General features: G+C 44.6%; 1 protein-coding gene across 1 annotated transcript in view; it reads left to right on the top strand.

Annotated features, from left to right (window-relative positions):
- LOC137346441 (EF-hand calcium-binding domain-containing protein 5-like) overlaps nucleotides 1-16,997 on the top strand; it is a 35,901-nt gene extending 18,904 nt beyond the window's left edge. Inside the window, exon 7 of the mRNA XM_068009891.1 lies at nucleotides 16,703-16,997. Coding sequence (XP_067865992.1) covers nucleotides 16,703-16,997 — 295 coding nt within the window. The remainder of the gene's footprint in view (nucleotides 1-16,702) is intronic.
- Nucleotides 16,998-26,218: the final 9,221 nt, after the last annotated feature.

Below are 26,218 nucleotides of genomic sequence, written 5' to 3'. Positions count from 1 at the left end.
ATAAGCAAGGGGGTGAAAGGTTATCGGAATTAGGTGGAAATGTGGAGTAATCAGTTCAGCCATGAACTTATTGAATGGCGGAGCAGGCTCGAAGGGCCGAGTGGCCTACTCCTGCTCCTAATTCATATGCTTGTAATATTTGGCTCCTCAGCTTTGGATTTGAGATGAGAAAAACTGGATTCCTCAGGCTTCCATTGCTCCATGCAATCTTGAAGCATGCGCAAAAGCAAAATACTGCAGTTGCTGGAAATCAGAAATAGAAACAGAAAATGCTGGAAACACTCAGCAGGTCAGGCAGTGTCTATGGAGAGAAACAGAGTTAACCTTTTGTAATCAACCTGAAAGGTTAACACTGTTTCCTTCTGCACAGATGTAGCCAGACCCTCTGACAGTAAGGGAATTGTAGCATAGTGGTAATGTTACTGGACAAGTAATCCAGAGGCCTGGACTAATGCTCTGGAGACATGTATTCAAATCTCATCACGGCAGCTGGGGATATTTAAATTTCATTAATAAATCTGGAATAAAATGATAGTCTCATTTCTAATGTTCATCAAACTACCAGATTGATATAAAAACCCATCTGGTTCATGAACATTCTTTGGAGGAGGAAATCTGCAGTTCTTAAGTGGTCTACATTTGACTCCAGACCCACACCAACCTCTTAACTGCCCTCTGAAATGGCTGAGCAAACCACTCAGTTGTATCAAACTGCTACAAAAGAGTCAAATAAGAATAAAACCAGGCAGACCACCTGGCATCGACCAAGGCACTGGAAATGACTAAGGCACACCCTGCTCAGTCAATCCTGCAAAGTCTTCCTCACCAACATCTGGGGACTTGGGCCAAAAATTGGGAGATCTGTCTCACAGGCTAGTCACGCAACAGTCTGACATGGTCATACTCACCAAATCATACTTTATAGTCAATCTCCCAGACTCCTCCATCACCATTTCTGGGAATGTCCTGCCTAAGCTGGTGGCACAGTGGCGCTGGAAATCTTCAGCATTGATTCCTGACCTTATAAAGTCTCATGGCATTAGGTCAAACATGGTCAAGGAAACCTGCTGATGACCACCAACTGCCATCCCTCAGCTGATGAATCAGTGCTGCTCCATACTGAACACCACTTGGAAGAAGCGGTGGTGAGAGCACAGAATGTACTCTGGGTATGGGACTTCAATGTCTATCACCAAGAGTGGCTTAGTAGCACCACTACTGACCGAGCTGGCTGAGTCCTGAAGAACAAAGCTATCACGCTGGTCCTGCAACAAGTAGTGAGAAAACCAACAAGAGGGAAAAACCTACTTGACCTCATCCTCACAAGTCCACCTGTTGCGGATGTATCTGTCCATGACAGAATTTGTAGGAGTGACCACTGTACCTATGTGGAGATGAAGTTCCATCTTCACACTTAGGACACCTTCCATCATGTTGTGTGGCACTACCACCGTGCTAAATGGGATGGACTCAGAACAGACCTATCAGCTCAAAACTGAGCATCCATGAGGCACTGTGGACCATCAGCAGCAGCAATATGCAACCAAAATCTATAACCTCATGGCCTAGCATATGCCCTCATTTTACCATGACCATCCAGCCAGGGGACCAATCCTGGTTCAATGAGAAGTGTAGGAGAGCATGCCAGGAGCAGGACCAGACGTATCTAAATATGAGCGACCAACCTGGTGAAGCTACCACACAGGACTACATGCATGCTAAACAGCAAAACTGTGCTATAGATCAAGCTAAGCGATCCCACAAAAAATGGATCAGATCAAAGCCCCACAGTCGTGCCACATCCAGTGCTGAATGGTGGTTGACAATTAAAAAACTAACCCGAGGAGGATGCTCCAAAAACATCCCCATCCTCAAAATGGGGGAGCTCAGCACTCTGTGCAAAAGACAAGAATGAAGCATTTGCAACCATCTTCAGCCAGAAGTGCTGAGCTAATGATCCATCTCGGCCTCCTCCTGAGGTCCCCACCATCATAGGTGCCAGTCTTCAGACAATTCAGTTCACTCCAAATGATATCAAGAAATAGATGAAGGCACTGGATACAGCCAAGGCTATGGACTCTGACAACATCCCAGTTGTAGTACTAAAGACTTGTGCTCCAGAGCTAGCTGCGCCCTTAGCTGAGCTGCACCAGTACAGCTATAAAAAGCAGGACAAATCCAATCAGGCCAATTATCACCCCTCTCAATCATCAGCAAAGTGATAGAAGGTGCTGTTGACAGTGCTATCAAGTGCCACTTACTCATCAATAACCTACTCACTTTGGGTTCTGCCAGGGCCCCTCAGCTCCAGACCTCATTACAACATGGACAAAAGAGCTGAATTGCAGAGGTGAGGTGAGAGTAATTCCCCTTGATATCAAGGCAGTGTTTGACCGAGTGTGACATCAAGGAGCCCTCGCAAAATTGAAGTAATGGGAATCAGGGAGAAAACTCTGCATTGGTTGGAGTCATACTTGTACAAAGGAAGATGGTTGTGGTTGTTGGAGGTCAATCATCTCAGCCCAGGACATTGCTGCAGGAGTTCCTCAAGGTAGTGTCCTAGGCCCAACCATTTCAGCTGTTTCATCAATAACTTTCCCTCCAACATAAGGTCAGAAGTGAGGATGTTTGCTGATGATTGCACAGTGTTCAGTACCATTTGCAACTCCTTAAGTACTGAAACAGTCTGTGCCCACATGCAGCCAGACCCAGACAATATTCATGCTATAGCTGATAAGTGGCAACTGCCATTTGCACCACAAATGCCATCAATGACCATCTCCAACAAGAGAGAATATAACCGTTTCCCCTTGACATTCAATGTCATTATCATCACTGAATCCCCTACCACCAGCATACTGCAGATTATCGTTGACCAGAAACTTCTGGACTAGCCATATAAATACTGTGGCTATGAGGAGGAGGGAATTCTGCGGTGAGTAGCTCACCTCCTGATTCCCCAAAGCCTGTCATAGAAACATAGAAAATAGGAGCAGCAGTAGGCCATTCGGCCCTTCGGACCTGCTCTGTCATTCAAAAAAGATCATGATGGTCTAATTCAGTAACCTGTTCTCACTTTTTCCCCATATCCCTTGATCCCTTTGGCATTAAGAAATATATCTATCTCCTTCTTGAATATATTTAATGATTTGGCTTCCACTGCCTTCTGCGGTAGAGAATTCCACAGGTTCACCACCCTCTGAGTGAAGAAATTTCTCCTCATCTCAGTTCTAAATGGCATACCCCGTATCCTGAGACAGTGACCCCTGGTTCTGGACTCCCATTTACAAGGCACAAGCCAGGAGTGTGATGGAATACTGTCCTCTTGCCTGGATGAATGCAGCCTCAACAACACTCAAGAAGCTCAACACAATCCAAGTCAAAGCAGCCTTCTTGATTGGAACCACATCCAGCACCTTAAACATTCACTCCCTCCACCACTGGCACACAGAGGCAGCAGTGTGTACCATCTACAAGGCGCACTGCAGCAACTTGCCAAGGCTCCTTCGACAGCACCTTCCAAACCTGTGACCTGTACCACCTAGAAGGACAAGGTCAGCGGATACATAGCAACACTACCACCTGTAAGTTCCCCTCCAAGTCACTCACCAGCCTGACTTGGAACTATATTGCCACTCCTTCACTGTCGCTGGGTCATAATCCTAGAACTCCATCCCTAACAGCACTGTAGGTGTACCTACACCTTATGAACTGCAGGGGTTCAAGAAGGCAGTTCACCACGCCTTCTTAAGGGCAATTAAGGATGGGTAATAAATGCTGGCCTTGCCAGTGATGCCCACATCCCAAGAATGAATAAAAAAAGATAGTATTTTCCAGCATTTTCTGTTTTCATTGTTTATTATTGAGGCACCTGTATTCTGCAAAAAGTTTAAATGCTGATTTCTATCCATTATGCATTTCAGGTGGACTTTGTATGAGGTGGAATTTTTTTTCTCTACAAAATAGAACAGTGACACATTTGTGTTTAAAGTAGAGTTTGGTGTGAGGCCTTTTCTGAACGATAAGATCTAACGAGTTTAATTTTGACTTTAGGCAATAGTGTAAAACTGACACTATTGCTTTATCAGTCCAATATGCATCTCTCCCAATTTTCATTTCAATTGAATTCAACAGGAAGGAAAATGAGAAGAGATGTATAAAGGGCAGCTGAATAGCTATAGCCCATTATTCACTATCATCCAAGATCAAAATTGCCTCCTTGGTGTTTTAAATGTTTATTTTTAAATGTTTCCCTATTAAATAGATGAGGTACTACTGCAGAAAGGATAACATTAAAAAAAGATTAATTAAAAATTTAATTCCCTAATGGCAGTTAGATTCAAGTCTTTGTCTCAAGGGTCCATCAATCTTAATTTACTATTTTTGCACTGGTGGGAGACAGGCATGAATAGACTCAAGTCTTTTATAGGAGAAGTGTCTCAACAGAGATTAGTCAGACGAAATGTATTAGGAACCCATTCCAAAGCATTCCATCCCACTTTAATCACTGCATCACACATATGTAATATATTCTGGATATATTAGTGTGGCAGTGGAGAAGGCAGAGCCAAGCCTGGCCCTTGAAAAAGCTTGATGTTTTAGCCTGGTCTTTCCTACTCCCGGAAGATGATCGCAGCAAAAGCATGTGAACTAAGTAGGGGATGGTTCTATTTGATGTGATTTTTATTTCACAATAGGAGCAAACTGTAAAATTCATGGGCAAAGGAGAACATGAGATTGACTCTCAAATGCACCAAATTCTTCAACTAGTATCTTTCTGTTTATGCTACAAGTGTGAATTGATTTTATATTTTGAAGTGTGGAATTCAATACCAACCATACGTGTTCTTGAATCAGTAAAATGAAATCCTACAAAGTAATTTTAAAAAATTTATGCTCTCCTCTTTGCACGCCTCAGTTAATGGTTCTTGAGGAGGTCACTGGGGAGGGCCCGGGGCCTTGTTCTCCACAAGGATATATTTGGTCTTTGGTAGGTACCTTCCATGTTACCAGACAGGAATTAGGATGTTTTATGCAGAAATCATAGGTCTGATCCATGTCGGTATCATTTCATGAAGCAGCAGCTTGGGGCATTGATCATATGGCATTAATAAAGGCAGAGAAATCCGGAGGTACCTGTCAAGTATCAGGAACTTAAATCAAACCCACAGGAGTCAATATTAATGACTTTACTTTATGAAATGTTATCTTGATATGACATAGATATTTTGATATAAATCATAGAGTCATAGAGTTTTTCATCACAGAAACAGGCCCTTCGGCCCACCATGTCCGCACCAGCCATCAAGCCTATCTATTCTAATCCCATATTCCAGCACTTGGCCCATAGTATTGTATGCTATGGCGTTTCAAGTGCTCATCTAAATACTTCTTAAGTGTTGTGAGGGTTCCTGCCTCTACCGACTCTTCAGGAAGTGTGTTCCAGATTCCAACCACCCTCGGTGAAAAAGTTTTTCCTCAAATTCCCTCTAAACCTCCTGTCTCTTACCTTAAATCTAAGCCCCCTGGTTTTTGACACCTCCGCTAAGGGAAAAAGTTTCTTCCTATCTATCCTATCAATGCCCCTCATAATTTTGTATACCTCAATCAGGTCTCCCCTCAACCTTCTCTGCTCTAAGGAAAACAACCCTAGCCTATCCAGTCTCTCTTCATAGCTGAAATGCTCCAGCCCAGCCAACATCCTGGTGAATCTCCCTCTGCACCCTCTCCAGTGCAATTACATCCTTCCTATAGTGTGGTGACCAGAACTGTACACAGTCCTCCAGCTGTGGCCGAACTAACGTTTTATAGTTAGGCCAGAGATGGAGTATGTGTACAGTTCTGCACTCATTAAATATTTCGGGCAGATACTGAAAAGGCTAGAGAGTCATTAGAAGCTAAATTGGATAGACCCAGAAAATGGGCACGGGGATCACAATGCAAGATTAACCCATGCTAGCTCGTTGTAATGCAGGCAGCACACGAAGGGCTGTATTTTACCAAGCCCATGATGTTGAGCTTGATAGCGGGGTGTGGGGTGGGGGGTACGGGGGCTGGAAGATGCTTCCAGCAGCAGTCCGCCATGGGAAGGCCTAGCCCTATCCTCCCGGCGGCGGCGAGGCTCCGTGGCAGCCCCCTACCACTGGGCAATGGGACCTGGATTTAATTATTTAAATTACTGACATGCATAAATTTAAATCAACATACCTTAATTCTTCGGTGCGGCGGCCAGCACTCCTGCACTTTCTATTCCCCGTCCGAGTAAAGCTGACGTGACACTGGTGGGGATGGGGTGCGGGTGTGGGGGGTAGGAGTTAAGATTTTCAGTGTGGGAGGGAGACAGGATCACATAAACGTAATGGGATTAGGGGGTGGTGGGAGCTTTAAAATTTGTGCAGTCTGGGGGGCGGGGTGGTGGCGGGGGGATGGTCAGATTGAAAAGTTGAGTGTTTTTGGGGGGAAGGGCAAATAGTTAATGTAATTGTTATTTGGGGGTGGGAAAGGGGTGTTAGAAATGTATTTGATAACTTTTGCGGGGGTGGGGTGTGGGTAGCTTTAAAAATATAAATATGCCAGTAGGGCTGGCTGCCCTTTAGAAATGGTGCCAGTGCCTGTGCGCAGGCGGCTGACGTCGTTGCTGGGGACGGACAACCTGCCCCCTCCACGTGATTGACGGTGGGGGGGCTGTCGCCCCAGCTATTTAAATGAGCCACTGTGCAGGAGATTGCGTCGGCTCTTTGGTGTGCGGCCCGCCGATCTCAGCGGCAGGCTCTTAAAATCCAGCCCTAAGTTTGTGCGACCTCCTTATTTCCATGATTGCTGTGTGCAGCCGGCACTAATCCGCTCTTCATTGGCTGCATGTAGCAATGGGGGCCCAAAATTGTAACTTTCTGGCACCACTGAAAGCTATCCTTCACAGCTTGGAGCTAGACTGCACCTTTTAAAGGGGAGGTGCATTGTGGCTGGAGCAGGTGCTGGCAGTCAGGCAGGAAGTGAATGTGACCTGGGAAACATTGAAGGATAGCACAACATGGGAGAGAGCAGGCTGCACGGTTTTCACACGCTGCTCTGGAGACCTTGATGGATGAGGTGGAAAGGAGGAGAGATGTACTGCAGCTGCAGGGGGCCAGAAGGCCCTCCAGACACTGAAAAGGCAGTGGAAGCAGATAGTCATGGAGGTTAATGCCAGGAGTCAAGCCTGGATGCAATGCTGTAGAAGTTTAATGACCTCACATGAGTGGTGAAGATCAGTGAATGCATCTTCAAATGCCAAGTGCACTAGCCTCAGACACTGCTCAAATCACCACACCCCCATCACTCACCTGCCAATAATCTCTGTTGATCAGGCCGCATACCTAACACTCATATGCTTCACAGCTTGCAAACACTATTCAACCATAGCAGCCACATCAGCCAAACAGATTGCAAGACACAGTGACACACAACTATAGGCAGCAGATGCTAACCAGAGGGGGACTGGCACACCTGTATGTCTTAACCCCCATGGAAAAAACAGCGTTGGCCATTAATGGAACTCCCATTGCTGAGGCCATGGCCAGCGGCGGAGCTGAAGCCATCTAAGGTAAGAACATAAGAAATAGGAACAGGAGTAGTCCATTCAGCCCTTCAAGCCTGCTCCGCCATTCAATGAAATCATGGCTGATCTTCTACTTCAACTCAATTTTCCTGCACTATTCCAGTATCCCTTTTAATAGGTGAAAATCTATCAATCTCAGTCTTGAATGTACTCAACAACTGAGCCTCCACAGCCCTGGGTAAGAGAATTCCAAAGATTCACCATCCTGAGTGATGGTATCCTCATATCTAATCCTCCTCCTTACATCATCCTCATTCCACACTCTCTTCTGATTTAAAAACTGCAGATGGTGTAAGCATGCACCTCTTAATTTTCGCCCAACCCTGCACCATAACCTTACCTTTGTGCCTTTTTCCCTTCAGATATCCAAGAGATGCAACCTGGCCAGGTAATGGAAGAACACCAAAAAGGCAAAGATATTGAATACACAGGACCATCACACTCGCAGCCACCAGCTCAGATACTGACACTGCACGTACCTTAGAGAATCAATTAGAGCTAGGATCTGCATTTGGACACCAAATATGGCTGGAGTCAGGGCAGGGGGCAAGGATAGCACAGGTGCTAGCTCACTGGAGGGTGAGGTCACACATGGGTTCTGTTGCAGAGGAATCAGTTGAGAACTTTGATGGGGCAGCTTCTAGAAGAACACTGATGACAGAACAAAATGTTGGTGCATTGTGAAACCTTCCAGGAAGCTTGTGGACAATATCAAGGAGCATGAAGGAGTTCAGCACAACTTAGCATAGGGCTTTGCATTAAGCTTGGAGCTTGTCCTTTCCAGCCTGGAAATGGTGGCTAACTCCATTCACACTCTTCTGGACCCAACCATGATGCAGTGTCAGATGGCCATTGTCACAGCTTCCATTGCAGCGCAAGCAGCAGCCAACGCCTAAGTACTGTGGTGGAAGCTCAGACTGCGGTAATGCAAGGTCAGCTTTCTGCCATCATGGCTGTGGATTACTGTGGCAGGGTGTCACAGCAGTCCAGGAATTGGTCCTCCAACTGAGTGCATGGATCGAGGATTGTTGAGACATCATCTAGGAGATTGGCATTGGCTGTATGGAGCATGAGCCTGCTGTCTTCTCTCAGGATGTCACCATTCATCCTCCCACCTCTGCCACTTTGCCAGTGCCCTTGATATTGCCTATCAACCACCCAGTCAGGCTAAAGTCCATGCCAAGATGGTGCCTCCTAGGCCAAGAGCTGCTCAAAGCCATCCTTCAAGGCTCTCTGTGGTATCCTCCATGGCAAGTCAGCAGCCTTCCATTAGCCATGCTGCAGCCACTGGAGTAGCACTGCATAGGAACACTAGGACAGCAAAGGTACACAGAAGACAAGCACCAAGGGTGTCTACTTGGCTTTTGTGTGGAACATAGCATGATTTCATTGATAACTTTGGTTTGGAATATTTATTTTGTGGTATTTTTATTTCTGCATTGTGGCCAAGTGGATGCTGTGATGGTTAGTGACAGAGGGAAGAAAAGGTCATAGAGTCATAGCACTGAAACAGGCCTTTGGCCCACTGAATCTGTGCCGACCATCAATCACCCATTTATACTAATCCTATGTTAATCCCATATTCCCGACCACATCCCCACCTTCCCTCAATTCTCCTACCACCTACCTACACTAGGGGCAATTTACAATGGCCAATTTACCTATCAACTTGCAAGTCTTTGGCTGTGGGAAGAAACCGGAGCACCCGGCGGAAACCCGCGCGGTCACAGGGAGAACTTGCAAACTCCGCACAAGCAGTATCCAGAACTGAATCCGCGTCGCTGGAGCTGTGAGGCTGCAGTGCTAACCACTATGCCACCCCACAGGCAGAGTGTGTTCAGGACAGTAGATGGGTGGCCAACCAGAAGAGTAAGGAGAAGTAGGAAGTGCAGGAGTCTTTGGGGTGTATACCACTCTCAAAACAGAACTCAGCACCGGACACTGTTGGGAGTAATGACATCTTGAAAGAGTGTAGTCCAGGCCATGGCACCAATCGGCAAGGGATTGCACAGGTGGTACTCAAAACCATGAGGGGTCTGGACAGACTAGATAGGGAGAAACTGTTCCCACTCGTGAAAGGATCGAGAACGAGAGGGCACAGATTTAAAGTAATTGGTAAAAGAAGCAAAAGTGACATGAGGAAAAGCTTTTTCACGCAGGGAGTGGTTAAGGTCTGGAATGCACTGCCTGAGGGTGTGTTGGAGGCAGGTTCAATTGAAGCATTCAAAAGGGAGTTAGACTGCAATCTGAAAAGGAAGAATATGCAGGGTTACGGGGAGAAGGCGTGGGAATGGCACTAAGTCATTTGCTCATTTGGAGAGCCGGTGCGGTCAGGATGGATCCAATGGTCTCCTTCTGCACTGTAACAATTCTGTGATCCTGTAGGAGATTTTACAGTTAGGTGGACAGACAGGCATTTCCACAATTGTCATTGTGAATCCCACATCGTGTGTTGCCTCCCTGGTGCCAGGGTAAAGGACATCATGGAGAGGATACAGAATATTCTGCAGAAGGAAGGGAGTGCGCGTTTGAAATTGTGGTACACGTAGGTTCCAATGACATAGAGAGGGCAGGTATTCAGGTCCAATGGTAAAACTTTCAGGAACTAGGGAAGTAAAAAAGTAGGATCTCAAAGGTAGTAATCTCAGGATTACTCCCAGTGCCATGCATCAGTGAGAGCAGAAATTGAAGATAGGGAGGATCAATGTGTGGCTTGAGACATGGTGCAGGAGAGAGAGCTTCAGATTCTTGGGGCCTTGGGGCCAGTTCTGGGTCAGGAGGCACCTATTCAAAAAGGAAGGATTGCGCCTCAACAGGACGAGGATCAATCACTGGGAGGTTCACTACTGTGGTTTAAAGTAAATTGGCAGGGGGATGGGCAGAATCATATAGAAAAGAGGAATAAGGTGCATAAAGGAGTGAGGGTGGTGGATAGGTCTAGAGAAGGAAGTAGTACAGTATTAGACAGCAGCAGACTAAGAGGGACTCTGCAGTATGTAAGGACATGTTTAGAATGCATGTATGTAAATGCGCAAAATCTGGTAAATAAGGTTGGTGAGCTACCAGCACAAATAGCCATGTGGAAATATGATGTAGTGGCAATAACTGAAACATGGCTTAAAAATGGTGAGGACTGGGGGCTTAATATTCAGGGATGCAAAGCTGGAACAAGGGAAGTTCTTGAGGGGGCAAGGACAGAATTCATTTGGTTAGAGATGACATGCAAAAAGGAGATAAAAAGGGGATGATTGCATTACTGGAAATATTCTATAAGCATCCAAATAGCGTGAGAGGCAAATGTGCAGGGAAATGAGAGATTTCTATAAAGAGATTTCTAGAACTATAGAATGGTGATATTGGGGGTCTTTAATTACCCAAATATTGACTGGAATAATGTTGAGTAAAGGGTTAAGGAGAGGAAGGAATTTTTGAAATGTATTCAGGAGAACTTCCTTGGCCAGTATGTTCTCAGTCCAACTAGGAAGGAGGCATTGCTGGATCTGGTGCTTGGGAATGAGGTGGACCAAGTATCTGTGGGAGAACATGTGGGTAAGAGTGATCATTGTATCATAAGGTTTAGATTAGTAATGGAGAAAAGCAAGGAACAATCTAAAGTAGAACTTAAATGAGTATAGAATGGCAGTTGACATATAAGGAACTCAAAAATCTTCTGCTGGCATATAAATAGTAAGCAGATAGTAAGAGGCAGGATGGGGTAATTAGGGACAAAGAAGGTGATATATACGCTTAGAGATGCAGGTCAAGGTTAGACTACTTACTGAGTACTCCGTATCGGTGTTTACTAAGGAAGAGGATGCGGACAAAATAAATTGGTAGACGTGGAGATGGTAGAGGTAATGGATGGTGTGAAAATTGATAGGCAAAATGTATTAGAGAGGCAAGATATGCTGAGATTGGATAAGTTGCCTGGTCCAGATGGCTTGCATCCCAGATTGTTTAAGGAAGTTGGAGTGGAGATAGCAGAAGAACTTGTCATAATTTTCCAATCTTCCCTAGATACGGGGGAGGTGCCAGAGGATTGGAGAGTGGCAAGTGTGACATCCTTATTCAAGAAAGGGTGTATGGACATTCCGAGCATCTACTTTAACTTTTGTGGTGATCAATGTCACGCTCATCGGAAATGCAATAATACAACAATCAGGGACTAACTCTGGAGAGCTATAAAAAACTGACTTTGTCTTTAAAAAATGAACCTTTATTTTAAAAAGTGAACAATGGTCCAAAATGGCTGCCTAAGAAAAAGGATTTTGTGTATTCAAATTGTCTGACAAAGACAAAGGATAAATCTTCAAAGCTAAAAGGTGTCAACGGAACCCATCCTACACCAATCCCAACACATTCCAGAATTGAATGTCTTCTTCTGAAACAAAAGGTGGTGTGAACTAGCCATGTCCTGGGTCACTGCGCAATCATCATGGGAAAGAAACCAGAGTGTCTCTTAACAGGAAGTGAGAGATAACAGCTCTACCTTAAAAAAAGACAGTCAGAGAGAGAGAGCGTGACTCACCCAGGAGAGAAGTAACATGTAACAAAAGAACAAAGTATAGTACAGCACAGGAACAGGCCATTCGGCCCTCCAAGCCTGCGCCGATCTTGATGCCTGCCTAAACTAACACCTTCTGCACTTCCGGGGCCCATATCCCTCTATTCCCTTCCTATTCATGTATTTATAGCCAAGCCAGGAAGCATGTGCCCTGCTGAAAAGTTCAACATCTGCACAATACAGCAGTGAGAGCTAGAAGTAACCCAACATCTTCAACAGAACCTTTAATCAAGAGAGAAATCTACAATCATCTCTGGCCTGCAGTCATCTAGCACTTAATTTCCAAGAGAATTCAACAGGTTTATCGTAACCTTCCACCCTCCCTCCCACTAAAAGCCACCTTCCTTTTTCCCTTCTCTGTTTCTTGTGCGTGTGTGCACCAATGAATGTGAGTGTGGACGCGGCTGCGACAATTTCAGGATAAAGTGTATTGATCAATAAAAAACTGACTGTTTTTTAAAGCCTACAAGGAAATATGTCGCTGTCTATTTATTTGAAAAGTAAAACACCAAAGGGGCTAAACTCTAATTGCTGTGGTCAGGTGGAGAGTTGAACAGTGGGAACCGCCCATGTCACACCACAAGGTCATAACAAACTGGGGGCTCGAAGTCAGGATCTGAACCATCAGACAAATGAGAGATTTAGAATACGGGAGGAAAACTGACTTCTAAAATTTAGGAAAATAAACAAATAAGTTTTCCTGTATTCTTCTGTTTTTTTCTCTCCGGTGTTAGAAACAAAGAGCTGGCTACATTTAATGCTAAGGAATTTGTAGAGCAGGGAGAGATATCTCATGATGAGTTAAACAAATTAAGTGTTCAAGATTTAAAAAGCTTAGCTACAGAGTGTGGAACTGTTGGTGAATGGAGTATTGTTGCTGTGGTTACTGGTATCACACTCGGATGAGTTCCAGAAAGGAATTGTCGAGGTTGCCTTTTCCGTACCTTTTTCTCCATTTCCTCTTCTTCCTCCTCCTCCTCTTTCTCATGCTTCTGTTCCTCAGCTGCTTGCCATATAGCTGATGCAAAGGCTGTCCCCTCATGGAGTGTGCAGCATGCAGCAGATCACCATGCATCACGACATCCACTCTACTGAGTAATGCAGGAGTCTTGCAGAGCAGCTGAGGCAGTGGAAAAATCGGGCTGAATTTTATCAGCGGCGGCAGGCAAAGAAAATGGCGGCCCATCTGCGAGGGCCGCACGCCAAAGAACCGCCGCGATTCCAAGCATGGCGGCTCATTTAAAGAGCCGGTGCAGACCGCACCCCGCCCCCGATCACGTGGAGGAGGCGGGCTGTCCATCCCCAGCAATGGTGTCAGCTGCCTGTGCACAAGCCATTTTTAAAGGGCTGTCAGCCCTACTGGGAAATTTAAATATTTAAAGGAAAAGTGAATTAAGAGAAATAAATATATCTCTTTTGCCCCTCTCCCACCACCCCCCCAACAATAACAATTAAATTAATTACATGCCCTTTCCCCCTGTAAAACATTTACTTTTGCCATCTGAACTTCCCTGCTCCCCCCCCCCCCCCAAACTGCATAAACTTTAACCTACAACCCTTCCCGTCATCCCCTACACCCATGATGTTAATTTGACCCCAACCCCCACCCCCTCACCCACACACCGAGAAACTTACCTCCTCCCCCCTCCCCACCAGTGTTGTGCCTTGTTTCCCTGGACGGGGATCCGAAGGCATGGGAGTGCCAGCCGCTGGGCTGAAGGTCGCACGGGAGATCAGGAGGAGACATAAGATTAATTAATTAATTCAATTGTTTAAATTTATTTAAATATTTAAATTGCAGTCCCATCACCAAGTGGTTGGGGGGTGGGTGGCGGCTGCCACGAGGCCTCGCCGCCGCCAGTAATATCGAACGAGGCCTTGCCAGCATCGAGGTCCATGGCGGGACTCATCTGGGCCATCTTCAGGCCCCTCCCATCACGGATCCCAACATCGAAGGCTGCTTAAAATCCAGCCCATTGTTTCAGCATGCCAATGGTCTCCTCTATCACATTTTGAGGGCAACATGGCATTCATTGTGTGCATGCTGTTGATATGTGCGCAGTTTGCAAACCGGAGTCTTCAGCTATGTTGTCAGCGGATATCTCTAATTGCCCAGTAGCCAACTTTTGATTTGCCACGGTGGCTCAAATGCAGCTGGCACAGCAGACTGCCATAGAACAAAGGCAACATGACTGCTGGCAGGATATAGAGCACTGCAAGGTGATGCACAGGCAGTCAGTGGCATCATGCAACATGTGAAAACCTGTAATCCTAGTGAGGCCACATGTTTGCTCTGTCTGCTTGTCTCTGGCAAGAAAGAGTGAAATGTAGTTAGCTGTCATTGAACAGAGAGCCTCAGCGACCTCTTTCACACAACAGTGGACAGCAAACTGCGAAATGTTGCAAATATCTCCAGCTCCAGCCTGGAAGGTGTCAAATGCATAAAGGTTAATCGTCACAGTCGTCTTCGTAGCCACTGGAAATGTGGTCCTTGCCCTGCCCTGAGGTGGCAGTTGTGGCTGCAGTAGGTGGCAGATTTCAGTGAGAATGTCCTTACTGCAGGGCAGACATCTCACACATTGTTCCTCATGAGATTCAGGTAGGAGAATTGCTCCCTGAACATCCTGGGTGGGTGTGGCCTACTATAAGAACCCATCTGTCCCTCCTCCTCCTCCCTCTTCCAGAAGCTTGTCCTTCTCTGTATCACCTCCGTTCATTTTCCAAGTCATTTTGTATTCCGAGGGAATACCAACGAGTGCATCCATGTCTGTGAGCGGCTAGTTGTGCAAAAGCCTTAAAATGAGCAAAAAAACTCCTTGAGCACCTGCTACATTCCCTGTAGACTTTTGTAACTTTAAACAACTTAGAAAGCACAAAATTGTTGAAGAATTGTTACCACAGACAGAAGAAATCAACCGGCAACTAACTGTAAATGGTTGACGATCCCTTGAAATAGCACTGGTGGCAGGGTCCTTTGTGCTTTTAAACAGTTTTCATTCAGCTCTACTAGGTTAAGAGAGGACGTTAGCTCTTGTGTTGCGCTCCAAAATGGCACCACTGGCATCAAATCAATGTCACATGCTGATTGGCATCATGATCTGCCAGCCCTACCCACTTACAGTAGCAATTCACTGCACACACTGTCCAAACTCAGCAATTTAGGCTCCATCGTAATTCACCCCAAAAGTGTACCCCAATGCCACAGGCACCATTTTTGAGTTCTAAGGGCACTCATAGTGCCCAAATATGTGGGCTAGTGAGCCCAATTTCTAACCCCTGACATCCAGTTTACAAAACTAATGACCTTCAGCTTTCTTAGAGTCGGAAATATCCATCATAATCCTCACAGCAAGCGGAACAATACTCTTTGAGGTTTAAGATAAAGGCCTGCTCGGGTCTGCAAATAAAAATCCGACCCAAGCCTGACAGAACCACATCCGACCTGAGCCCGACCCGGCCCAAGTCCTTCCATTTTTTTCCCATGCCCGACCCGACCATCAGTTAACTTACCTTCCATTTTTTACTTTGTTGCTGATCTGCACAAGCTTAAAATAATGTAAAAAAACCCCACTTTTCTAGTCAAAAAATTAAATTAACAGTGGAGCCACGTACCTGTGATAGATCGTGTCCGACCCCATCCAACTCGAGCCTGAATATCAGACCCGGAAGTGCAACCCGACCCGACCCGAACCCGACACGTCGTCGGATCCCGTTGGGTTCGGGTCGGGTAGTAGGCCTTTAGTTTAAGACAGTTCAGCTCTGGTAGCTCTTACTTGCAAAATCAAGCAGGACCTGGTGGGAGCATGCTGGGACTCATTTCTTTCCTCCTAACAATGACAACACAGTCAGTGTGAGAGTAGAGTGGGTTTTCCTGCTTTAAACTCATGATAACTTTTTCACTAGCATTACTGAATAGAGAATGTACCCCGTGATAAATCAATACTGCTGAATGTTTCCCTCTAAGGCTAGCTTTTTAAATTTGTTCTCAGGATATGTGCCACGTTTACGGCATTCCCTAACTGTACTGCACAGGTGATGGTGGACCTTCTCCTTGAATTGCTGCAGTTCTAGCTGTGATAGTACTTTCTAGCAATTGCATAGTACAACTGAAGTAGCTTGCTCACTTCAGAGAACATTATGAGTGGACTCGCTATTTATAAGCCATGCTGGGTATGAGTGGTAGGTTCCCTTCCCTGCAGGGCATTCGAATACCAATGGGGTTTTTATGACAATACATCAGTTTTCTTAGTCATTTTTTCATGTGAGAATTACCAGTTTTATTTAATTCAATTTCACAACTTGCCAGAGTGGTATTTTAATTCATAACCATTGGGCCACTAGTCCAGTATCATATTGGCTACACTACCACCCATGTTAATGAAGGGCATTTTTAAAATTAGATGCAAATAAACAGACAAGGCAGAAGTCCTCTTTAGTAAGTAACCATCTGTATCTTAGCAGTCAGACAATAACCTAGCTGGTTGCTCTACATCTAAAATGTTGTACAATTTTAACTAATCTTCAGTATCTTTTTCAATCAGAAACTACCTCTTCAGGTGTGCTGACACTTCAGAAGTAGTTCACACTCAGACATCTAAAGGAAGCAATGTTTGTGTTCCTCTGCGAGACATCACAGGGAGAGCTCTTGCAGTACTTGATTTTGATCTTGGGATGCAAAGCCAGCTTATGGCTCACGAATACAGGGCCCTGCTGAAGATGCTGAAGATTCTTCATGTAGCCTGCGACATAATCGTAAAGGAGGCTGCTGGAACACCAGAGAAGTTGATCTCAGGTAGTGTTTTGCATCTGTTCTTATTGGGGGATCAAGGCCAATAAGATGGCACGAGTTTGGATGAGCTGGGATGGAAGATTGTAAGCCTCATGCATTATCTTTTTTTTTATTTATTTATTCATGGGATGTGGGCGTCACTGGCCAGGCCAGCATTTATTGCCCATCCCTAATTGCCCTTGAGAAAGTGGTGGTGAGCTGCCTTCTTGAACCGCTGCAGTCCATTTGGGTTAGGTACACCCACAGTGCTGTTAGGAAGGGAGTTCCAGGATTTTGACCCAGCGACAGTGAAGGAACGGTGATATAGTTCCAAGTCAGGATGGTGTGTGACTTGGAGGGGAACTTGCAGGTGGTGGTGTTCCAGAATCTGCATTTCCAGCTGGAGGTCAGAGTGGTTAGGATCTGAAATGCACTGCCTGAGAGTGTGGTGGTGGCGGATTCAATTGTGGCCTTCAAAAGGGAATTAGATAATTATCTGAAGAGGAAAAATTAGCTGAGCTACGGGGAAAAGGCGAGGGCATGGGTCTAGCTGAGTTGTTCTTGCTGGGTGGAATCTTCCAGGAAGATTGCCAGGAGGTGGGAACACATCAAGCTGATGAACCTGACGTGCATTTCTCTGAAATTCCTGCTGGTCCCGCCTTGAAGCTGGAGGTGGGTCAGCACTGGAAGAGGCGACCTGCCTGGCAGTGGCAGGTAGCCATTCTGCATTATTGAATGCGCATTTGTGGCTGATTGGGCACACCGCTGACATCTTCCTGGCGATTGACAGGCCCTCCGTTGAGGGCCAAGCCTGGCAGGTGCTTGGAGGTGGCTTGCCAGCCACTGGCCTGGGAGGCCCATGAAACCTCCTGTTTTAACCCCTCTGCCAACTGGAACCGCAGCCATCAGCGGGCCACAGCTGCCGCCGCCAGCCATCCTGGGTGGATTCTCCTCCACAGTGATAGTCTTGCAGCTATGGCTGCTGTTTATTTTATTAATGGTAATGCCTCTTCAGAGGGCGCCTCAAAATGGAGCTATCCTTTTGTTCCCCTCCGACAATGGCACCGCCCATTTCTGGTGTTGGGGCTGCTGTCCTTCCAAGTTTGCAGGCTCTCTGATTGGGCCTATAGGCTCAGAGACCTGTCCTGCCACCTCCGGGAAGATCTCCCAGGCAGACACCCTGACAAGCAGAGCAGGGTTGGGACCCAGGACTAGTCCCGACACGCTCATAGCCTAAGAGCAGAAGATTCCGCCCTAGGAGGCCGCCTCCCATAAGATCACGCTAGCAGGTGCACTGTCAGCAAGTGCAGGGTCAGGCCAAAGAAATGTTCCTAACCTGTGATTATTTTTTATGTGGGTAAGATTCCGCCCAATGGATGCATCACCTGCCCATCCTCCATAATTGGCCAGGAGGTGGGAGGGTAACGCTGTTCCTCTGGGAAAGAACCTCACCATAATATGTCTATTAGGAAATCGGGTTTCTGACCCAAAAATCGTCCTGCCATTCCAGCAGGGACTCAGTCCAGAGGATTCTGCTCACAGAGAGTTGGCACAGACATGACAGCCGAATGTACTCCTTCTGTGTTGTAACCATTCTATGATTCTATCTTGCCAGCTGACAGACTAGATAGTGTAATTCCAATTTCCAAGTAACTCTGGAAAAGGACAGTCCCATCACAGGAATAGGTTTAATTCCACAACCAGCAACTTGAATGCAGTGATATGTGTTCAGAAAGTGTAGTCATCTCAGGCTTAGCATCACTCCCCTACCCATCCCCCACATCATAACATTAGCACCCGCAAAACATCACCAACATACGAAAGTGGTGAAAATATTTGTCCCCACTGACAGTCAGCAGTGTAAGTAAACAGCCCCCACAATTCCATCTTCAGAAGAGTGATCCACCTACCGAGGGACTTAAGAAATTAAATTCAAATTCTCTGCTTGTGCTGAGAGGAAAAGATCATTGTGGGTATTAATACACCGAGGCCAGCACAATTTTCAGCAATGTCATTGTCTACAGAGTTCCTGATTGGTCCTTCCTTTTCCTTCTAACCATTGCTATACTCTATGGCTTTAACATTACAAAGAAAATGGAAGAGGAGGAGCTGATGTTTGGGATTATTCAGTGAATTCATTCTGTTTTTGTTCTGCACTTTTTTTCTCTCTTGCATTCTCTCCCTATCACACTTAGCAACAAAATATGACTTGCTGTGTGAGGAACTGTGCGCATAGCTTTTTATTGAGCAAGATGCACTGCCCAAATGAATTACGTCAATCTGTTGTCTTCATGAAAACCAATTTAGCATGTGGCATTCGAAACAAAACAGATGAACTGATAGTGCGAATACAAATAAGTATGATCTGATAGCCATTACAGAGACATGGCTGCAGGATGACAGATTGAGACCAGAATATTAAAGGGTACATGACATTAGGAAGGACAGGAAGCTAGGAAAAGGTGGAGGTGTGGCTCTGTTAATTATTGATGGTATTAGTACATTAGAGAAAGATGACCTAAGTTCAGGAAACCAGGATGTAGAAGCAGTTTGGGTAGAGATGAGAAATGATAAAGGCAAGGTCACTCATGGGAGTGGTGTACGGGCACCCTAACAGTAACCACACAGTAGGACAGAATATAAAGGAAGAAATAATAGGAGCTTGTCAGAAAGGTACGGTGATAATTATGGGGGATCTTAATCTACATACAGACTGGAAAAATTAGATAGGCAAAGATAGCCTAGATGAAGAGTTCGTTTAATGTTTTCAGGATAGTTTCTTGGAACAGCATGTTCTGGAGTCAACCAGAGAGCAGGCTATACTAGACCTGGTATTGTGCAATGAGATAGGATTAATTGATGACCTCATAATGAAGGCGCCCCTCGGTAGCAGCAATCATAATATGATTAAGTTTTACATTCAGTTTGAGGGAGAGAAGAATGGGTCCAAGACTAGTATTTTAAACATAAATAAGGGCAATTATGAGGGCATGAAAGCAGAGCTAGCTAAAGTGAACTGGCAAATTAGGTTAAGGGATAGATCAATAGAGATGTGGTGGCAGACATTTAAGGAGAATTATTTCTGAATACATAGAATAGATTCATTCCAACGAGAAAGAAAAATTCCAAGGGGAGGACCCACTATCCGTGGTTAACTAAAAAGTTAAAGATAGTATCAAACTTAAAGAAAAAGCATATAATTGCACAAAGATGGGAGGCAGGTCAGAAGATTGGACAGAATGTAAAAAACAGCAAAGAATAACTAAAAGATTGCTAAGGAGGGACAAATTAGAGTACAAGAGAAAGCTAACTAGAAATATAATTGCAGATAGTAAGAGTTTCTCTAGATATTTAAAAAAGAAAAGAGTTAACAAAGTGAGTGTTGGTCCTATAGAAAGTGAGTCTGGGGAATTAATAAGGGAAAATAAGAAGATGGCCAATGAATTGAACAGGTATTTTGCATCGGTCTTCACTATAGAGGATACAAGTAACATCCCAGAAATGGCTGTAAATCACGAAATGGAAGGGAGGGAGGAACTCAAGAAAAGTACAATCAGCAGGGAAGTGGCACTGAGCAAATTGTTGGAACTGCAGGCTGACAAGTCCTGGGTCCTGATGGACTTGATCCTAGGGCCCTAACAGAAGTGGCTAGTGAAATAGTTGATGTATTGGTTTTAATTTTCCAAAATTCCCTAGATTCGGGGAAGGTTCGATTAGATTGGAAAATAGCGAATGTAACTCATTTATTCAAAAAGGGAGGGAGACGGAAAGCAGGAAACTACAGTTAGCATAGCAGCTGTCTTAGGGAAAATATTCAAAGCTATTGTTTTTTTTTATTCATTTGTGGGATGTGGGCGTCGCTAGCTAGGCCAGCATTTGTTGTTCATCCCTAATTGCTCTTGAACTGAATGGCTTGATAGGCCATTTCAGAGGGCATATCTAAGAGTCAACCACATTGCTGTGGGTCTGGAGTCACATGTAGGCCAGACCAGGTAAAGATAGCAGATTTCCTTCCCTAAAGACCATTAGTGACCAGATGGGTTTTTACAACAATTGACATGGGTTCATGGTCACCAGCAATTTTTTTAAATTCCAGATTTATCAATAGAATTCTAATTTCACCATGGTGCCATGGTGCGATTCAAACCCATATCGCCAGAGCACTAGCCTGGACCTCTGGATTACTAGTCCAGTGACATTACCACCGCCTCCCCAGATGTTAAAGACGTTATAGCAGGGCACTTAGAAAAACTCCAATTTATTGGAGTTCTTTGAAGAAGTAACATGTGCTGTGGATAAAGGGGAACTGGTAGATGTACAGTACTTAGATTTCCAAAAGGCATTTGATAAGGTCCCACATCAAAGGTTATTGCAGAAAATAAAAGCACATGATGTACAGAGTAACATATTGGCATGAATAGAAGATTGTCTAGCTAACAGGAAACATAGAATAGGCATAAATGAGTTATTTTCTGGTTGGCAAGATGTAAAGAATGCTGCGGGGATCAGTGCTGGGGCCTCAACTTTTTACAATTTATATAAATGACTGGGATGAAGGGACCAAAGGTATGGTTGCTAAATTTTGCTGATGACACAAAGATAGTTAGGAAAGTAAGTTGTGAAGAGGACATAAGGAGGCTACAAAGGGATATAGATAGGTTAAGTGAGTGGGAAAAGATCTGGCAAATGGAGTACAACGTGGGAAAATGTGAAATTATCCATTTTGGCAGGAAGAATAAAAAAGAAGCATATTATCTAAATGGTGAGAGATTGCAGAGCTCTGAAATGCAGAGGGATCTGGGTGTCTAGTGCATGAATCACAAAAGGTTAGTATGCAGGTTCAGCAAGTAATTAGGAAAGCTAACAGAAGGTGATTGTTTTTTGCAAGGGGAATTGAATACAAAAGTAGGGAGGTTATGCTTCATTTATACAGGGCATTGATGAGACCACATCTGGAGTATTTTGTATAGTATTGGTCTACTTATTTAAGGAAGGAAGTAGTTTAAAGAAGGTTTACTAGACTAATACCTGGAATGGGTGAGTTGCTTTATGAGGAAAGGTTGGACTTGTATCCTCTGGAATTTAGAAGAGTAAGAGGGAATTAATTGAAACATATATGATCCTGAGGGGTCTTGACGGGGTGGATGTGGAAAGGCTGTTTCCCGTTGTGGGAGAATCTAGAACTAGGGGTCACTATTTAAAAATAAGCAGTCACCCATTTAAGACAGAGATGAGGAGAATTTGTTCTCTCAGAAGGTTGTGAGTCTTTGGAACTCTATTCCTCAAAAGGCAGTGGAATCGGAGTCTTGATAAGAAAGAAGGTGAACGGTTTTTGGGGGTAAGCAGGAATTTGGAGCTGAGGTTACAATCAGATCAGCCATGATCTTATTGAATGGCAGAACAGGCTTGATGGGCTGAGTGGCCTACACCTGCTCCTAATTCGTATGTTTGTATGTACTTCCATGTTAAATAGTTAACTCCACAACTGTGTAAATGGTAGGAACTGTCACTTGCTAGTCTTGCTTTTAGAAAAGTAACATTGTTCCATTTCACTGTGTGAATTACTTTGATCATAAACTAGGGCTCTCTAGGTAAAAATTTGAGTGTTGTATATTCATCAAATTATTCAAGGTAGCTTCTCAATTCATGTGCTGCCACTGTTTCGTCTTTATGTTGTTTCTGGTTCCCACATGTTGGAAAGAATCACACTTTAATCTTGGAAAAGGCTGGAGTAAGTCTTGTTTATTTCAGCACCATGCTTTGTACTGTGCAACCTGATTCGTGTGTTACATATAACATGACTCCCCAGTGCAGACATGAATGAGGTCCCCCACTGGAACACTTAAACATAACTAGTTCCTAGCAAATTAGTTCCTAACACTTTACAGATTGTATATACAACATATATAACAGCCACATTTTGTGGATTCATTATAAACTTATTATTGCTCTATAGCAGTGGACCATGCACCAGTCTAAATCACTGTTGTGTATTGGATAACACTGAGCCCCTACAGCAACAAGTACCCTCTCCAATTTAATGATAAGCAATTGCAAACCAACATGAACACTAATCCACTGAGGGAACCTTTGCAGTGTATGTCAACTTCCTAAAAACATTTATTTTCTTTTTTAAAAATCGCTCTCCAACTTTCAACACCTACCCCCTTTTCTTGAAGGTGCTAATGTGTGCTGGTGCACAGCTGCCTTCTTTTGGCATTACTTTTTTGTGAGATTAGATGGTAAAATCTGCATTTTCTATGCAGCTTTTTCTAACCAGTTAAAGTAAGTCATTTACTGCGAGCATTAAAATAATGTCAATCAAAAAATCCAGGTCATTGTGTCAGCAACCTATTTGATACTGGGGGCATCATAGCTGAGCTCAACTTGGGCCTGCTCATCCATACTTTCCAGCAGTAATATCATTCAAGAGGAGGAATGCTGCCTGATTTTCTCCTCTTCCCAGCCCATGGTCACTGCCACCAGTCGCAGTGATAATAGTCTCCCACCTGGCTGAGATCAGCTGAGCTCAGTGTATTTAAACAAAAATGTACTTCACATTAGAACTGTTTTGCTTCTTGATTTCTTGTTACATTAGATATAAGAAGAAATGTTGCTACTTTCTGCTTCTTTCTGTATAGAGTAAATTGATGTGATGTACAGAATGAACTTGTTTTTACAATCACCTGACCATTTGAACTTGGCTATGAGCTACCATTCATTTTAAAAGAAATCAAATTTATGCCCTCATGCTAGTTGCAGTATACAGTTTAATGTGCTTGCAGTATTTCTTTATTATACTAGTTGTATTGCAAGAATTTTAAGATATAAACTTTATAAGCTCTTTAATGCACCTTCAATAACAAAGAATTAAACAAAGTACAGAGATTACAGGACATTGGTAGACAGAAATTCTTGCTTCCTTTCATTAACATTTTGCTCTTTCCAACAGCAGACCATGATAATGAAGAAAAGCGGGCAAAGATGCTGTTTCTTCAATTGATGCTGCAGGATCTGAGAGAAAGTATCAAAAATCTGAGTGAGCAGGAACTTGCAGAGCTCAAGAGTTCTGAAGATCCTCCATCAATAGTCATTGACATTCTTCAGATCGTGTTGTATCTCTTGGAACCAAAGTTGGACATAGAAAGCATCACTTGGGACCACTGCAGAGATGTATGAGAGTAAATGCACCAGGCAGTTCCAAAACTGTGATGCATATATTCGTTGACTTGTTGAAAAATGAATGCTTGGCTCCCCCTGCTGTCTTAGTTAATGTATCCAGCAAATAGTTAGAGCATACAGACCAGCAAAGTCTGCTTCAATTTACCTAAAGTCAACCTGAACAACAATAGGACCACTATAATGGACCTAGTCATTCTGGATTAAAATTGTCCAACATTCCCACACCTCCAGTGACCCCTGCTGTATGTGTTTTAGCTTTGATACCCTCTCCCCATGTTTGACTAGTCTGCCCACGCAACACCACAGCTGACACCTGAATAATGGTCACTTGGATGAGACGCAAGAGTGAGTGCTTCAGAAGAGGGGGAAGGAAATAGTTGGAAAAGCAAAAGAATTTGGCCTTTAAATTGGCTGTCCATTCAAGTTCAATTCAAGATAATGTCACAAGACACTCTTAACAAATGATGGGCATCTTGGGATGTTTTACTAGTCTGAAGGCACTATATGAATGAAAATGGTTGTTACACTAGCCAATCATCTGCTTTGGTATGCTAATGAAGAATTCCTTGAAAGGATAAAAGTTGTTTGCATATTTAATAATATATTTTTCAATAGATTTTAGAGTTTACCAATTGGTTAAGGTAGTTTAGCGGCTATGTTACAGAACCATAGACCAGAATTTTACAGCCCCACAACAAGCAGGCTGGTGGCACTGGGGGGGCCGTAAATTCAAGTGGGAGATGGGGGGCGGTTCCCGATGCCTTCCTGTCCTCGCTGCAATTTTATGCGGGGCAGCGAAAAACAGCCCGCCCGCCCCAGGCCAATCAAGGCCCTTTAGTGTCTCCTGCTGTCGCTGGTATTTTACCCTCGGCGACCAGATGGCAAAGACCCCAAGAACACCGCTAGGTAAAACCTGGTGGCATTCTTGCGGGCTGCGGGGTGGGGGGGGGGGCCTTCCTGATCAGGCACCCTGTGCCCCACGGAGGGCCGCCTCCAACGCCCCAACCACCCCCACCGCACAACACTCCTCCAACCCCACCCCCACCCAACCGACCCCCCCCCTTACCTCGCCAGGACCTGGCCTCGGTGAGGTCCAAAAAACTTACCATCTTTCGTGGGTTGTCATCTCTTCGGCTGGGTGTAGTCCCAGAAGTTGCCACCGCTCCCAGTGGCGCCACTGAGACTAAGAACTGCCGGCCCGTTGATTGGCTGGCAGCTCCATTAAGCAGGGCTTCCTGCCTCAAGGAGGTGGACGTCCTGCCCAAGGCCAATTAAGGGCCTGGGGAGTGCAAAATCCTGGCGTGGCTCCCCAGGCCCAGTGGAGGTGGGCTCACTCCCGTCTTTTTGGCCAGTGGACGGGGTCTCATGCCCAACATAAAATTCCAGCCATAAAAACTTATTGGACTCATGATCCAGAGGCTTGGACTAATAATCCGGGGAATGTGGGTTCAAATTTCACTGTAGCAGTTTGAGAATTTAAACTCAGTTTAAAAGTACCTGTAAATAGAGTGAAAATTTAAAAGTGACAATAAGCTGTTTAATTATCATAAAATCTCAACTGGTTCACATCCTTTAGTGAAGGAAATCTGCTTTCCTCACCTACTCTTGCTCCAGTCTCACACTAAAGTGATTGACTGTCCGTTGCCCTCTAAAATGATCGAGCATGCCACCCAGTTGGACAAGGACAGCTAGGAATAGGCAACAAATGTTAGTCTTGCCAGTAATGCCCACATCCTGAAAATGAATTTTAAAAAAGATGCATTTCAGAAACATCATTAAAATTGCAGCATGCTGATACACTGCTTCTAGGTCATATAGACCAGGAAGACCTGAGGTTTAATTCCCAGTCTACTGAATCAGCTGATTGGTCCGGTAGTATTAGGAGCCTGCCTGCTGTTCTTAATTGGATGGTAAAGTAGCTAAGCTGGTCCCGCTTCCAGCAAGTGCCAAGCGATCAGGACCCACTTTTTGCCCCGGCGTCAGGGTCCCGAAGCCCGCTGTAAAATTCAGCCCAACATTTCAGGTCAATGGCTTTTCATCAGCACTGGAAGATGTTAGAGATTAATGGTTTTTAACCAAGTACTTTTTTTTGTTCATTCATGGGGTA

Source organism: Heterodontus francisci, chromosome 30 (assembly GCF_036365525.1).
Source record: "Heterodontus francisci isolate sHetFra1 chromosome 30, sHetFra1.hap1, whole genome shotgun sequence".
Taxonomy (NCBI): Eukaryota; Metazoa; Chordata; class Chondrichthyes; order Heterodontiformes; family Heterodontidae; genus Heterodontus; species Heterodontus francisci.
This window is presented reverse-complemented; position numbering and strand designations above follow the sequence as displayed.